Source organism: Lepidochelys kempii, chromosome 20, assembly GCF_965140285.1.
Source record: "Lepidochelys kempii isolate rLepKem1 chromosome 20, rLepKem1.hap1, whole genome shotgun sequence".
Lineage (NCBI taxonomy): Eukaryota > Metazoa > Chordata > Testudines > Cheloniidae > Lepidochelys > Lepidochelys kempii.
Window position 1 is genome coordinate 1,182,300 of NC_136399.1, and position 12,993 is coordinate 1,195,292.

At 48.3% G+C, this 12,993-nt stretch overlaps 1 protein-coding gene across 1 annotated transcript in view; it reads left to right on the forward strand.

Annotated features, from left to right (window-relative positions):
- Positions 1–3,728: 3,728 nt before the first annotated feature.
- The window catches only part of ACVR1B (activin A receptor type 1B), a 30,598-nt gene continuing 21,333 nt past the window's right edge, over positions 3,729–12,993 (forward strand). Inside the window, exon 1 of the mRNA XM_073319323.1 lies at positions 3,729–3,905. Coding sequence (XP_073175424.1) covers positions 3,800–3,905 — 106 coding nt within the window. The 5' untranslated portion in view covers positions 3,729–3,799. The remainder of the gene's footprint in view (positions 3,906–12,993) is intronic.

Consider the following 12,993-nt stretch of genomic DNA (forward strand, 5'->3'; position numbering starts at 1 on the left):
TAACCGCACTGAGCCTGATTCTCCCCCATTTAGATCAGTATGAAGTGGCTGTAAATGGCTACCCAAGGCCAACGGAGTTACCTCTGGTTTACACCAGCTTGAGTGAGAGGGAGAAGATCTAGCCTCTCTCTTTTATGCCTGGGTGAAAATCCCCTATACAAAGAGCAGAATCTGGCCACTGGAATCAGATCTGCTGTGTGCATTAATGTTCAAAGGAATTTACACCAAAAAAGGACAAAAAATGCACCGACAAAATCCAGGTCTTGTTTGTGACAACTGGAAATGGCTATAATAACATTATTTAAACAGGATATTAAAGGCTCATTTAGCCTGCATCACCCAGCTCCTTATCAGCAGATCCACATCATCTAGCATGCAGGAGTTTCCTGCTGATAGCAACACCACATAAGTCAAAAACCCGGAGACAGATGAAAGAGGAACTTGCTCAGGAGATTTTGTTGCAATCATATATTTTTCCTGCTCCCTGATTAAAAACCCACAGGGTGGGTTGACCTTTCCTGGAATTTCTTTTTGGTTTTTACGGGTAGCCTTGCGAAACATGCACCAAGCTATTGGCTGGTCTATCAGCCTTGTGATGTGATCCGAAGATCCACCCACAAGTCGAGCCCCGCCCACTCATGGCCCAACATCAGACCGGTTTGTGCTGATCTGCATGATAGGGTCATCCCCCTGTTTTGTTGCGTTCACAGAAATAGTGAACGAGGCCGACATTGAATTTGTCCTCACTGCTGTCCTCCCTTTCTCTCCTATAGCAGATTCCCCCAGGATCTCTTAGTGCCTCCAGTGTCAGGGTTTCTGTATGTCCTGTCATTCCCTTCTCCCCCGCATACCAGGGTCCCATGTTCTCGCATGCTCTCCTCTCCATGACTGGGGCACTGTGTGCCCCTTTCCCCTCCTGCTGTGCCTGGGTCCCCCATTCTCCTCACCATAGCATAGGCTCTGTTTGTCCCCCACACAACTCCCCACTTCATTGTGATCTGTAGGCAAGTGCAAGGTGCTTGAAGTTCTGGCGCTGCTAAACAGACGGCAGGGGCTCCCTGTCTCCCCTCTTAGGGGAGAATCATTAAGGTTCCATCCCCTGATGCTTAAAATGTTCCCTTCAATTTTGGACTTAATCGGATGCCGTGTTCAAAAGTTATAACGTTACAGCTAAAGAGGCAAATTGAGCAAGCTCAGCCAATAAATTGCCAATTTATTCCTCTTTCCCTGACTTCCCCATCTAGACTGCGAGCTCCTTGGGGAGGGGACTGGCCTTAAATGTTCGGACAGCCCCTAGCATGTAGTGGGAGTTACTGCAAAGAAATAAATAACAACGGAACTTCTGCAAACTGCCCCCTCCCCGCTGCTCACAGTCAGCCACCAGCCAAGTACTCGTGCAAACATTCCCTAATCCCCCAAATGTCACATATTTTAGGCTGAACGATGATTGGTCTGACAATCTGTCGTGAATGTTCGGTTGCTCGGCATTCATCATTCACCTGTTTATAAGCTTTCCATCACCCAGGAAAGCACTTAAGTGCCTGCTTAAATCCATCCCCACTCTGGTCAGCAAGTATCTACCTGGATGCTTTCCTCAGTGACCGAAGTTTTGTGAATCGAGGTCTTCATCAAGGTGCAGCAACAACACCATGCAACTGACGCGCTAACCCAGACTCCCCCACGATTGACCGTTTGAAGAATGACTGACAGGCTGAAAATGTGCCATTGCAATTCTTCAGCATAGATTTCGGACCAACCACTATTCATAGCAACCCACAAGCAATTCACTCACCAGAAAAGAAGCTAGGGCCCAGATCTTCAAAGATATTTAGGTGCCTAACTCCTGTGAGAGGTAGAAGCCTAAGGACCCTTGAGTTAAAAAGGTCCAAGAGCTGTACAGGTCTGGGCCTAGCTAAATGCAGCCTCCATATTCCTCTGTAATTTCCTAGCCTCGGCTCCTCTTTTATCTCATCTCAAGAAGATTTGGGAGGCCAGACTTTCAAAGGGTTCATCTCTTATCTGGCCCCTGAGCAGAAGGGTCAGGTTTTCAAGCGTTCGGGCCCAGCAGCCCCGCGCATTCTGAAAGAGCTGCATGAAGCACTGGCATCAGCATGAGCAGATCAGCTAGCTGACTCCACACCAAAGTCAGCCACAGGGAATGACTTAAGGGAAACTCACCCCAACCTCCTCAAATGATCTATTCCCGGCCTGTAAACACTCATCATAATGTCCCCAACCAGCAGATGGGTTTGCCCAGTATCCTCACCTATTCATTTTTCCCTATGGTTTTACGATCATGTTCTGCTTATAGGCCTGAGCCTGCAGTATGTGGGGATCTCAGCACCTTATGGGATCAGAGTTTTGTATTACTGTTGCTTTGGGATCTTTATGTGTCTGCACACACGTACACACATGCTTTAGGAACTCAGCAAATTAATCATTGGCTCAGCCTCCAGCAAGAATTTAGGGTGGAATTTTTTTTTTTCTGGAATGCAACAATTGGTAGAGTAAACCCAGCACACCAAGTCCCCAGGGACCCATAGATCCAGTCATGTGCGCTATATAGAAGGAGGGAAGGAAAAATAGCCCAGCAGTTTGCAATGAAATGCGTTTTAATTGGAATGCCAGAGATTCCACTGGTGCCTCTCTGGGGTAGCACTGGAATGGTCTGGGATGTCCAGCCAGCCAGTCTCAGGCTCACATTGCTGAGTCTGCCTGCATTTAGCATGTGCCCCTGCCAGGTTTGCTGCATGCTAAGGTCTGAAAATAGCCCTTCTTGGCCAAGGGCGGGGGGATCCAGTATCACTGTGTCTGCAATGCAGTATGGGGGGGGGGAAATATTACTGTGTCTGTAATGCATTGTAATGCATCCTCTCCCCCTGTATTGCATACGGTGACATTAACTCCCTCCCAAGGACTCGGGATATGCAGATTTGCCCCATATGCATTGCAGAGACGATTGCTGCATCCCCCTGTGTATTGCCCACAGGTCGCCCACAGCCTTCCCTATGTGCATTGCATGTCTGTGTGCGCACCTCTCCCTCCTCTCCCTCTTTGTACACATGACACTAGTTCCTTCCAGGTATACTTCTCCGTTAGTACGTAACACCCACCGTGCATTGCTCAAAGACTGCACACTACTCCATGCACACAGAACGGTGCTGGCTTCTCCTGCACGTCCACCCTACACACGGCAGGTCATGTGGCAGGACACTGGCTCTCCACGGGGAGCACTGCATACACGTGGCACACACATTGCCCCAGCGTGCATTTGCACAACCATTGTACACCACTTGCACACACGGCCCCCCCATGTCCATTTGCACACCCACTGCACATTCGTTCCATGTCATCTGCCTAAACCATGCCCCCTTATTCATTTGCACACCCATGTGCATCTGAACACACGCTCTCGTGCACATTTGCACACCCAGGGCCTCAATGTCCATCTTCACACCCGCAGCCCGAAGTGCTCTATCCATTTACACACACACACCCCACTGCTGCCCCTCGTACGTTTCCTACACATTGCGCGCCCTTGGGCACCCCATGTGCCGTTGCACGCCCATGGCGCACGCGCACACGCCCGGTACGCTCATTCCGCCCTCAGGCCCTTGCCCTAGCCGTGCTCTCTTTCGTGTCGGCGGACAGCGGCTTTCCCCGCCCCCTCCCTTTAAGGACGCGGCCCCGCCCTCCGCCCCTCCCCTTTAAGGCCCGGCGGCCCCGGCGGCGCTGCTCGCTCGCGCTCGGTGTCTCGCGCTGGCCGGGCCCGGACGGGAGCGAGGCTGCGGCGGTTGCTATGGCGGAGTCGGCTCGCGCTGCCTGCCCCTTCCCGCGCGCCCCGTTGCCGGCGGCCGCGCTCGCGCTGCTGCTGCTGCTGCTGGGCGGGCCCGGGGGAGCCCGGGGTGAGTCCGGGGGGGCCGGGCCCGGTCCGGGGGGGCCCCTCTGGCGGGGGGGCCGGGCCCGGTCCGGGGGGGCCCCTCTGGCGGGGGGGCCGGGCCCGGTCCGGGGGGGCCCCTCTGGCGGGGGGGCCGGGCCCGGTCCGGGGGGGCCCCTCTGGCGGGGGGGCCGGGCCCGGTCCGGGGGGGCCCCTCTGGCGGGGGGGCCGGGCCCGGTCCGGGGGGGCCCCTCTGGCGGGGGGGCCGGGCCCGGTCCGGGGGGGCCCCTCTGGCGGGGGGGCCGGGCCCGGTCCGGGGGGGCCCCTCTGGCGGGGGGGCCGGGCCCGGTCCGGGGGGGCCCCTCTGGCGGGGGGGCCGGGCCCGGTCCGGGGGGGCCCCTCTGGCGGGGGGGCCGGGCCCGGTCCGGGGGGGCCCCTCTGGCGGGGGGGCCGGGCCCGGTCCGGGGGGGCCCCTTGTGCCGGGCGCTTGAGGGAGCGGCGCGGCGCGCGGTTCGCTGGCGGGGCTGCTGGGTTGGGGGGCTGGGAACTGAGGAAGGTGTTGCCTGGGGGGGGGCGGTGGGGAAGGAACGGGGTCTGTGTCCCCTGGGGGGATGGGATGGGGGGAGGGGGGTTGGTGTCGCCTCCCGCGGGGGGGGGTGGGGGGGATGGGGGGAGGGGGGTTGGTGTCGCCTCCCGCGGGGGGGGGTGGGGGGGATGGGGGGGGGGTTGGTGTCGCCTCCCGCGGGGGGGGGTGGGGGGGATGGGGGGGGGGTTGGTGTCGCCTCCCGCGGGGGGATGGGATGGGGGGAGGGGGGTTGGTGTCGCCTCCCGCGGGGGGATGGGATGGGATGGGGGGAGGGGGGTTGGTGTCGCCTCCCGCGGGGGGATGGGGTGGGGTGGGATGGGATGGGGGGAGGGGGGTTGGTGTCGCCTCCCGCGGGGGGGGAGGGGATGGGATGGGGGGAGGGGGTTGGTGTTGCCTCCCGCGGGGTGGGGTGGGGGGATGGGATGGGGAGAGGGGGTTTGGTGTCGCCTCCCGCGGGGGTGGAGGGGATGGGATGGGGGAGGGGGTTGGTGTCGCCTCCCGCGGGGGGGGGATGGGATGGGGGGGGGGTTGGTGTTGCCTCGGGGGGGGGGCATGTCTGTGTGAGGAAGGGATTGCGGACCCTGGCTTAGCTTTCGCAGGGGAGAGGTGGGGATAGGACAGAGCAGCTGGGTAGATCCAGTATTGAGTGGAGGGAGCCCAATTCTCATGGCGGTTAGGGAGGTGCAGCTCTAGGCGCAGACTCTGGAGCCCGCTCTTCGAGAGGCTGGCAGGAGACTGATGGGCGGTGGGGACTGAGGGTACTTTGCAAGGGGCAATTTGGGGAGCTGTGCAGGGGATGGGTTCTCTTGTCCTCAGTGGACAGATGTTTGTGGGTAGGAGACTCCTTCTACCTCATATTGTTGGCTAGTGGTGTCTCAGAATTGTCTCTGTCTTTGATCTATGGAATTTCTAGGGATTGTGTTGCCTTGGGTTATGGAGTCCGTGTGGTGACCCATCAGGATTGATGCATGAAGAGAGAGAGGGGTGCTGGTATCTGGGAGTACCACCATGTTCCTCTAGCATCTGTGCAGAGTGTGTGGGGTGGTCTGATTGTTATGCAAATGAAGGTGCACAGCATCTTTATTTTGTTAAAAGAAAAGGAGGACTTGTGGCACCTTAGAGACTAACCAATTTATTAGAGCATAAGCTTTCGTGAGCTACAGCTCACTTCTTCAGATGCATATCGTGGAAACTGCAGCAGGCTTTATATATACACAGAGAATATGAAACAATACCTATTCCCACCCCACTGTCCTGCTGGTAATAGCTTATCTAAAGTGATTTCCAGCACAAATCCAGGTTTTCTCACCCTCCACCCCCCCACACAAATTCACTCTCCTGCTGGTGATAGCCCATCCAAAGTGATAACTCTTTACACAATGTGCATGACAATTAAGCTGGGCTATTTCCTGCATAAATCCAGGTTCTCACATCCCCCCCACCCCCATACACACACAAACTCACTCTCCTGCTGGTAATAGCTCATCCAAACTGACCACTCTTCAAGTTAAAATCCAAGTTAAACCAGAACATCTGGGGGGGGGGGGGGGTAGGAAAAAACAAGAGGAAACAGGCTACCTTGCATAATGACTTAGCCACTCCAAGTCTCTATTTAAGCCTAAATTAATAGTATCCAATTTGCAAATGAATTCCAATTCAGCAGTTTCTCGCTGGAGTCTGGATTTGAAGTTTTTTTGTTTTAAGATAGCGACCTTCATGTCTGTGATCGCGTGACCAGAGAGATTGAAGTGTTCTCCGACTGGTTTATGAATGTTATAATTCTTGACATCTGATTTGTGTCCATTTATTCTTTTACGTAGAGACTGTCCAGTTTGACCAATGTACATGGCAGAGGGGCATTGCTGGCACATGATGGCATATATCACATTGGTGGATGTGCAGGTGAACGAGCCTCTGATAGTGTGGCTGATGTCACTAGCCGTCACCTTCAGCCCCCAACTAAAACCCCTCCAACGCATTATTAAGGATCTACAACCTATCCTAAAGGATGACCCAACACTCTCACAAATCTTGGGAGACAGGCCAGTCCTTGCCTACAGACAGCCCCGCAACCTGAAGCAAATACTCACCAACAACCACATACCACACAACAGAACCACTAACCCAGGAACTTATCCTTGCAACAAAGCCCGTTGCCAACTGTGCCCACATATCTATTCAGGGGACACCATCACAGGGCCTAATAACATCAGCCACACTATCAGAGGCTCGTTCACCTGCACATCCACCAATGTGATATATGCCATCATGTGCCAGCAATGCCCCTCTGCCATGTACATTGGTCAAACTGGACAGTCTCTACGTAAAAGAATAAATGGACACAAATCAGATGTCAAGAATTATAACATTCATAAACCAGTCGGAGAACACTTCAATCTCTCTGGTCACGCGATCACAGACATGAAGGTCGCTATCTTAAAACAAAAAAACTTCAAATCCAGACTCCAGCGAGAAACTGCTGAATTGGAATTCATTTGCAAATTGGATACTATTAATTTAGGCTTAAATAGAGACTTGGAGTGGCTAAGTCATTATGCAAGGTAGCCTGTTTCCTCTTGTTTTTTCCTACCCCCCCCCCCCCAGATGTTCTGGTTTAACTTGGATTTTAACTTGAAGAGTGGTCAGTTTGGATGAGCTATTACCAGCAGGAGAGTGAGTTTGTGTGTGTATGGGGGTGGGGGGGATGTGAGAACCTGGATTTATGCAGGAAATAGCCCAGCTTAATTGTCATGCACATTGTGTAAAGAGTTATCACTTTGGATGGGCTATCACCAGCAGGAGAGTGAATTTGTGTGGGGGGGTGGAGGGTGAGAAAACCTGGATTTGTGCTGGAAATCACTTTAGATAAGCTATTACCAGCAGGACAGTGGGGTGGGAATAGGTATTGTTTCATATTCTCTGTGTATATATAAAGCCTGCTGCAGTTTCCACGATATGCATCTGAAGAAGTGAGCTGTAGCTCACGAAAGCTTATGCTCTAATAAATTGGTTAGTCTCTAAGGTGCCACAAGTCCTCCTTTTCTTTTTGCGAATACAGACTAACACGGCTGTTACTCTGAAACCTTTATTTTGTTAGGAATTAAAATGAGAGGTTTTAATATTATTTCCCTTGAATTATATTTTAAAATGGCTCCTCTCCAAAGCCTCACACTCCTGGGTACCAGCTCCCAGTAATTGTAGGAGAAGTAGTACCTTTGAAGAGGGGGCCAGAAGCTTCCAAACCACTTTCAGTACTACAACATTTGTAAATGTCCACTATGGGGCTGGAGGAAACATATTCTCAGTTGTTGTTTCTGTGTGGTCTTATCAGTTGTTGCTGCTTCTTTTAACTGTTGGGGATCCTTGTACTTAAGGCCAAGTGCTGCTGCTTTGATTTTAAAAAATAAACAAACTGAAACTTGTGCTGGTGAAAGGCATCAGCTTGACTAGGCTGAAGACGGATGTCTTCCTTCTGTTTATTCACTGAGTTAGTGTCGGGCGAGCTTTCCTACCAATCTGCCTCAGCCCTGGATGCCTCTAAGCTTGGGGCAGAGGGTAGCTGCTTCTTCATGGCCCATTCAGTCCTTGGCCTCTGGAAAATTGCCCACGAGAATGTTAATAGGGATAGAGTATGCATCCGATGAAGTGAGCTGTAGCTCCGAAAGCTTATGCTCAAATAAATTGGTTAGTCTCTAAGGTGCCACAAGTACTCCTTTTCTTTTTGTTAATAGGGATAGCTGCTTGTGTAATTTGAACAGGTGTCCAATGAGAATTGAGACCCACAGCTCATTTTGCCTATGTCAGATTGTAAAACTTTGTGTCTTTACTGGCTCAGATATGTGTTGCTAACCTGGGAAGCAGCAGATAATATATTTGACATTTCTAATGAAATTGCTGTTAATATAGATGCATTTGGGTAGAGAATAGGTATATGATTTTTTTTTTAAACTCAGAATGACATAGCCTTAGAAATTTGCATCAGCCACCCCTTTTGAAAGCCATCAAAGATCTAGGTGAGGTTCCCCTTTCAGTTCTGTTCTGAAATCTTCATCTTGCATAAAGTTTGTGTATATAAAAATAAACAGGAAATTGATAATTGACTTCCTGTGTTTTGTGGAAATTAAGCTGATTATCTGTAGCTTTGATATTGTACTTTCTATAGCTGGCTAATGTTTCCATTAAGCATCTTTTGTGTTTTCATTCACACTGTGTGTGAAAGGTGTCAGTGCAGTATGGTCTTGTGGACAGGGAAGGTGGTGAGAGTAGGTCCTGGTGTTTGTGGAAGGATAGTTATGTGAACAAGCAACTAATTCTGTAGAACAGTGCAAATAGGTTATAGGAGACAGTCTTTCTGGGTGGAATAAGAAATGGTGGGGAGTGTAGAATCTGTTTGCTGCTTAAGAAGCCATTATGTAAACTCCATGTGCCTTAACAAACAAGGTCTCAGAAGCTTTCCGTTGCACCCTATATGTGTTTTACTTGAGAGTCGAACAGCTTCCTGTTTCATTGTGCATTGTAAAAAGATCCTGGTTCACACAGCATTTTGAAGATGTAAAGTGCTATTTGCATTAGTAAATAAGACTTACAAAAAACACCCTCCTTCTCCCTCCTGGTTATCGCTGTAGTGTAGCATTATGTGGGATTTTTTGTTTCCTTTAAAGCACTAAAATGTTTTGCAGTGAACTGTCTTCCACAGGTAGATCCTGTGACTAACACCTGCTTAAAATATATATTTACCCAATTAAATCAGACTAGCTCTGAATAGTACATAATTCATATTTTAGAACTTTCCAAGAAAGATTTTTTTTTTATAACTGGAAATTAAAAACTGGCCAACAGGCATTCATGAACTCTTAAACCACTTGGCCAGACGACTCAGACCTTTTTTTTTCTGTAGGTACGAAATCTGTTGCCAGCAGTGGATGCACCGGAAACCATTATTGCGAAAGGAGTAAAGTGAAACGTCAGTTGTGTAATAGCAAACAAAGTTCACAGGGTGTCAACTAGTGGGAATGGTTTCTCTCCATGTGTCCAGGGAGTAGTTATCAGAGTGAAACAATTGAATTAAGTTCTTTTGTTTGTGGATTCCAATGGAGTAAGCTGTGATGGGGGGAATTTCTGTGATGAAACCCCCACCAATAGTGAATATTGTAAGTCAGGTCATGGAGTGTGGGTAGATGTGCAGTGGTAGGATGGCTCTTTGGTCCTATTTATTTCAGGAATAACCTTGTTATTGAGACTCACAAAAGACATATGCTTGCAAGTAGGCCCAGAGGCTTAGGCAACAATGATAAACAATATTTTTTAGTATATCACATCAATAACTGTCAAGCTTGGGCCCTAAGAACTGTCAGTGACTGATGAACATCTTTGCTTTTTGCTATAGAACTGACTTTTAGAAGAAGCTTTCCTAATACTGGTTTCAGAGTAACAGCTGTGTTAGTTTGTATTCGCAAAAAGAAAAGGAGTACTTGTGGCACCTTAGAGACTAACCAATTTATTTGAGCATAAGCTTTTGTGAGCTGCAGCTCACTTCTGCATTTTCCACAGTATGCATCCGATGAAGATCTTTTTACACACACAAAGCATTTTTTCATGCTTTGTGTGTATAAACAAAAAGAAAAGGAGTATTTGTGGCACCTTAGAGACTAACCAATTTATTAGAGCATAAGCTTTCGTGAGCTACAGCTCACTTCATCAGATGCATATCGTGGAAACTGCAGCAGACTTTATATATACACAGAGAATATGAAACAATACCTCCTCCCACCTCACTGTCCTGCTGGTAATGGGCTATCACCAGCAGGAGAGTGAATTTGTGTGGGGGGGTGGAGGGTGAGAGAACCTGGATTTGTGCTGGAAATGGCCCACCTGATGATCACTTTAGATAAGCTATTACCAGCAGGACAGTGAGGTGGGAGGAGGTATTGTTTCATATTCTCTGTGTATATATAAAATGCATCTGATGAAGTGAGCTGTAGCTCACGAAAGCTTATGCTCTAATAAATTGGTTAGTCTCTAAGGTGCCACAAGTACTCCTTTTCTTTTTGCGAATACAGACTAACACGGCTGTTACTCTGAAACCTGTGTGTATAAAAAGATCTTCTACACTTTCCACAGTATGCATCCGATGAAGTGAGCTGTAGCTCACGAAAGCTTATGCTCAAATAAATTGGTTAGTCTCTAAGGTGCCACAAGTACTCCTTTTCTTTTTCCTAATACTGAAGCATGGATTTGGGCTTCATTAACTAATTTTACATTAAATTTTACTTTAAAATTTGTTATGAGAACAGTAAGCTTAAACAGGTGTTAAGGCTTGAGTGGGGGGTGGGAACACAGCTCCAGCATTTGTTTTCTGACTTGAAGAGCAGCAATCAGAGACATCAGGACTTATTTTAATTAACATTAAATGTATTCAAATAGCAATGAATTGAAGTGAATTGAAATAAGTGAAAAGAAGTGAATTGAAATAAGTCAGTCCACTCAGAGGCGGTCACTTTGTGTAATAGAGTTTGGTACTGCGCATGACAACTGGTCACTGTAATAGAAAGTGCATGCCAACTGCATTTTTCCCCTGTATGTTTTCTGTTCAGTAGTATTGCTTTAATATCCAATTCGGCCTCTGTCAGAGTACTGTAGCCAGCTTCTGGTGGGTGTATGCACCCAGTTTTTTTGTTGGCCCCTTTTATTTCTAACTTGGTGTAAGGTCTAGTTTCTACAGAATTTTTCATATTATCCAGAAAATTATTTCAGCATTAACTAGTAGTTACAAAGTAAAATGTAAAATTAATAGCAATTGGAAAGCAGATTTAAGAAACAATGGAAAGGGACAAGAGACATTTGCAGGTGGGATCTGGAAGTAGATGGAAAGTTGATGAGGCACCAGGATGTAGGAAGGCTGTTCCAAATGGTGGCATCAACAGAAGAGAAGGCTCTTGCACCAATCCTGTCATGATTGCGTCCTCTGTTCTACCACACACTTGCTGGAAGAGTAAAGAAACAAGGTCTGTGAAGTAGGCTGGAATGGATGAGTTTAAAAAAAATTTGTTTCAGAATTGAGTTCTAATGTGGAACAAGTGAGGTGGCGTGATGTGCTGCTGTTTCATAGTATGTGAGAGGGGGTGAGCAGCAGCATTCTGTACCTACCAGACTCTAGAACTTGGACTTGGTAATGCCGCCTGCTCTGGGCAAAGAGTTTCAGTGTCAGGATGAAAGTAGTGGGATGTATCAGGAGCTAGCATGAACATGAGCTTGATTTTTAGACTGATTTTCTGTACTCTTAAATTTAAAACAACAAAGTGTCTTCTGCCTAGTTGTTGGATAACTTTAACAAGGTCTGGCCAACTCGATGACAAAGTGACCAAAATTTTATCTGGCATAATTGTCTCATTGATTTGAACACTGGGTTTTAGCAAAGTGTAGTCAAATTTTGCAATCTATTAGATTAGTCTTGAGTATCTCTTGTCCTTATGTTTTGAGAATGAAACCCTCATTGTGTCCTTGAACAGCCACTAGACTTGAGGCCACTGTCATCCTGCCCCATGCATGACACAGATGGGTGTCCTGCAATTTATGCATGGGACTGACAGATAGGAAAGATGGATTCTGTTCCTAGTTCTGCAGTGGACTCACTGACCTTGGGCAAGTCAGTTACAAGTGACACATTGATTCTGTGTCCAATTTTTGTTTCATTGTAGTGTATAGTGAAGGCCTGAAAGGCACTTATTTCTTTCTCTGATGTGCATGCATGCATACATGCCTCTCCATCATAAAATATAAAGAAGCAACAGAGGGCACAAACCTTTGTTTTCTTTGCAGGTCAACTTTAGCCTGTGTGCTTCAGTTTGCTGGAGTGGATGGGAAACCGTGATAGTAAAGGCCTGCTTACCTCATACAGATACTGTGAGGCTTAATTCTTTTAGTAGGCATTCTAGAGTAGATAAGGTTCCAGTGATTGCTGGTGTGTTAGCCCTCGTGTTATGTAGATACGGTCTGAGAATTGACATCCTTATTAAAACAAAAGGAGTACTAGTGGCACCTTAGAGACTAACCAATTTGAGCATAAGCTTTCGTGAGCTACAGCTCACTTCATCGGATGCATTCAGTGGAAAATACAGTGAGGAGATTTATATACACACAGAACATGAAAAAATGGGTGTTATGGGTGTTTGCGAATACAGACTAACACGGTTGCTACTCTGAAACCTATCCTTATTAAAATGCTGCAAGAGCCTTGTCTACACTAGCCCTCTCCTTGGTGGAACTACATTAGCAAAAAAGAGTAGAGTAGACCTGTTGGCAGGATTGACAAAACAATCCTGCCAATACCAAGGATGGCACTGCTGCTGCCCATAAAATCATAGAAGTGTAGGACTCAAAGGGATCTTAGTAGGTCATCTAGTTCAGTCCTTTTGCTGAGATAGGACTAAGCATTATCTAGACCATCCCTGCCAGGTGTTTGTCTAACCTGTTCTTGAAAACCTCCAGTGATTGAGATTCCCTAGGTATTTTGTTCCAGTGCTAAACTACC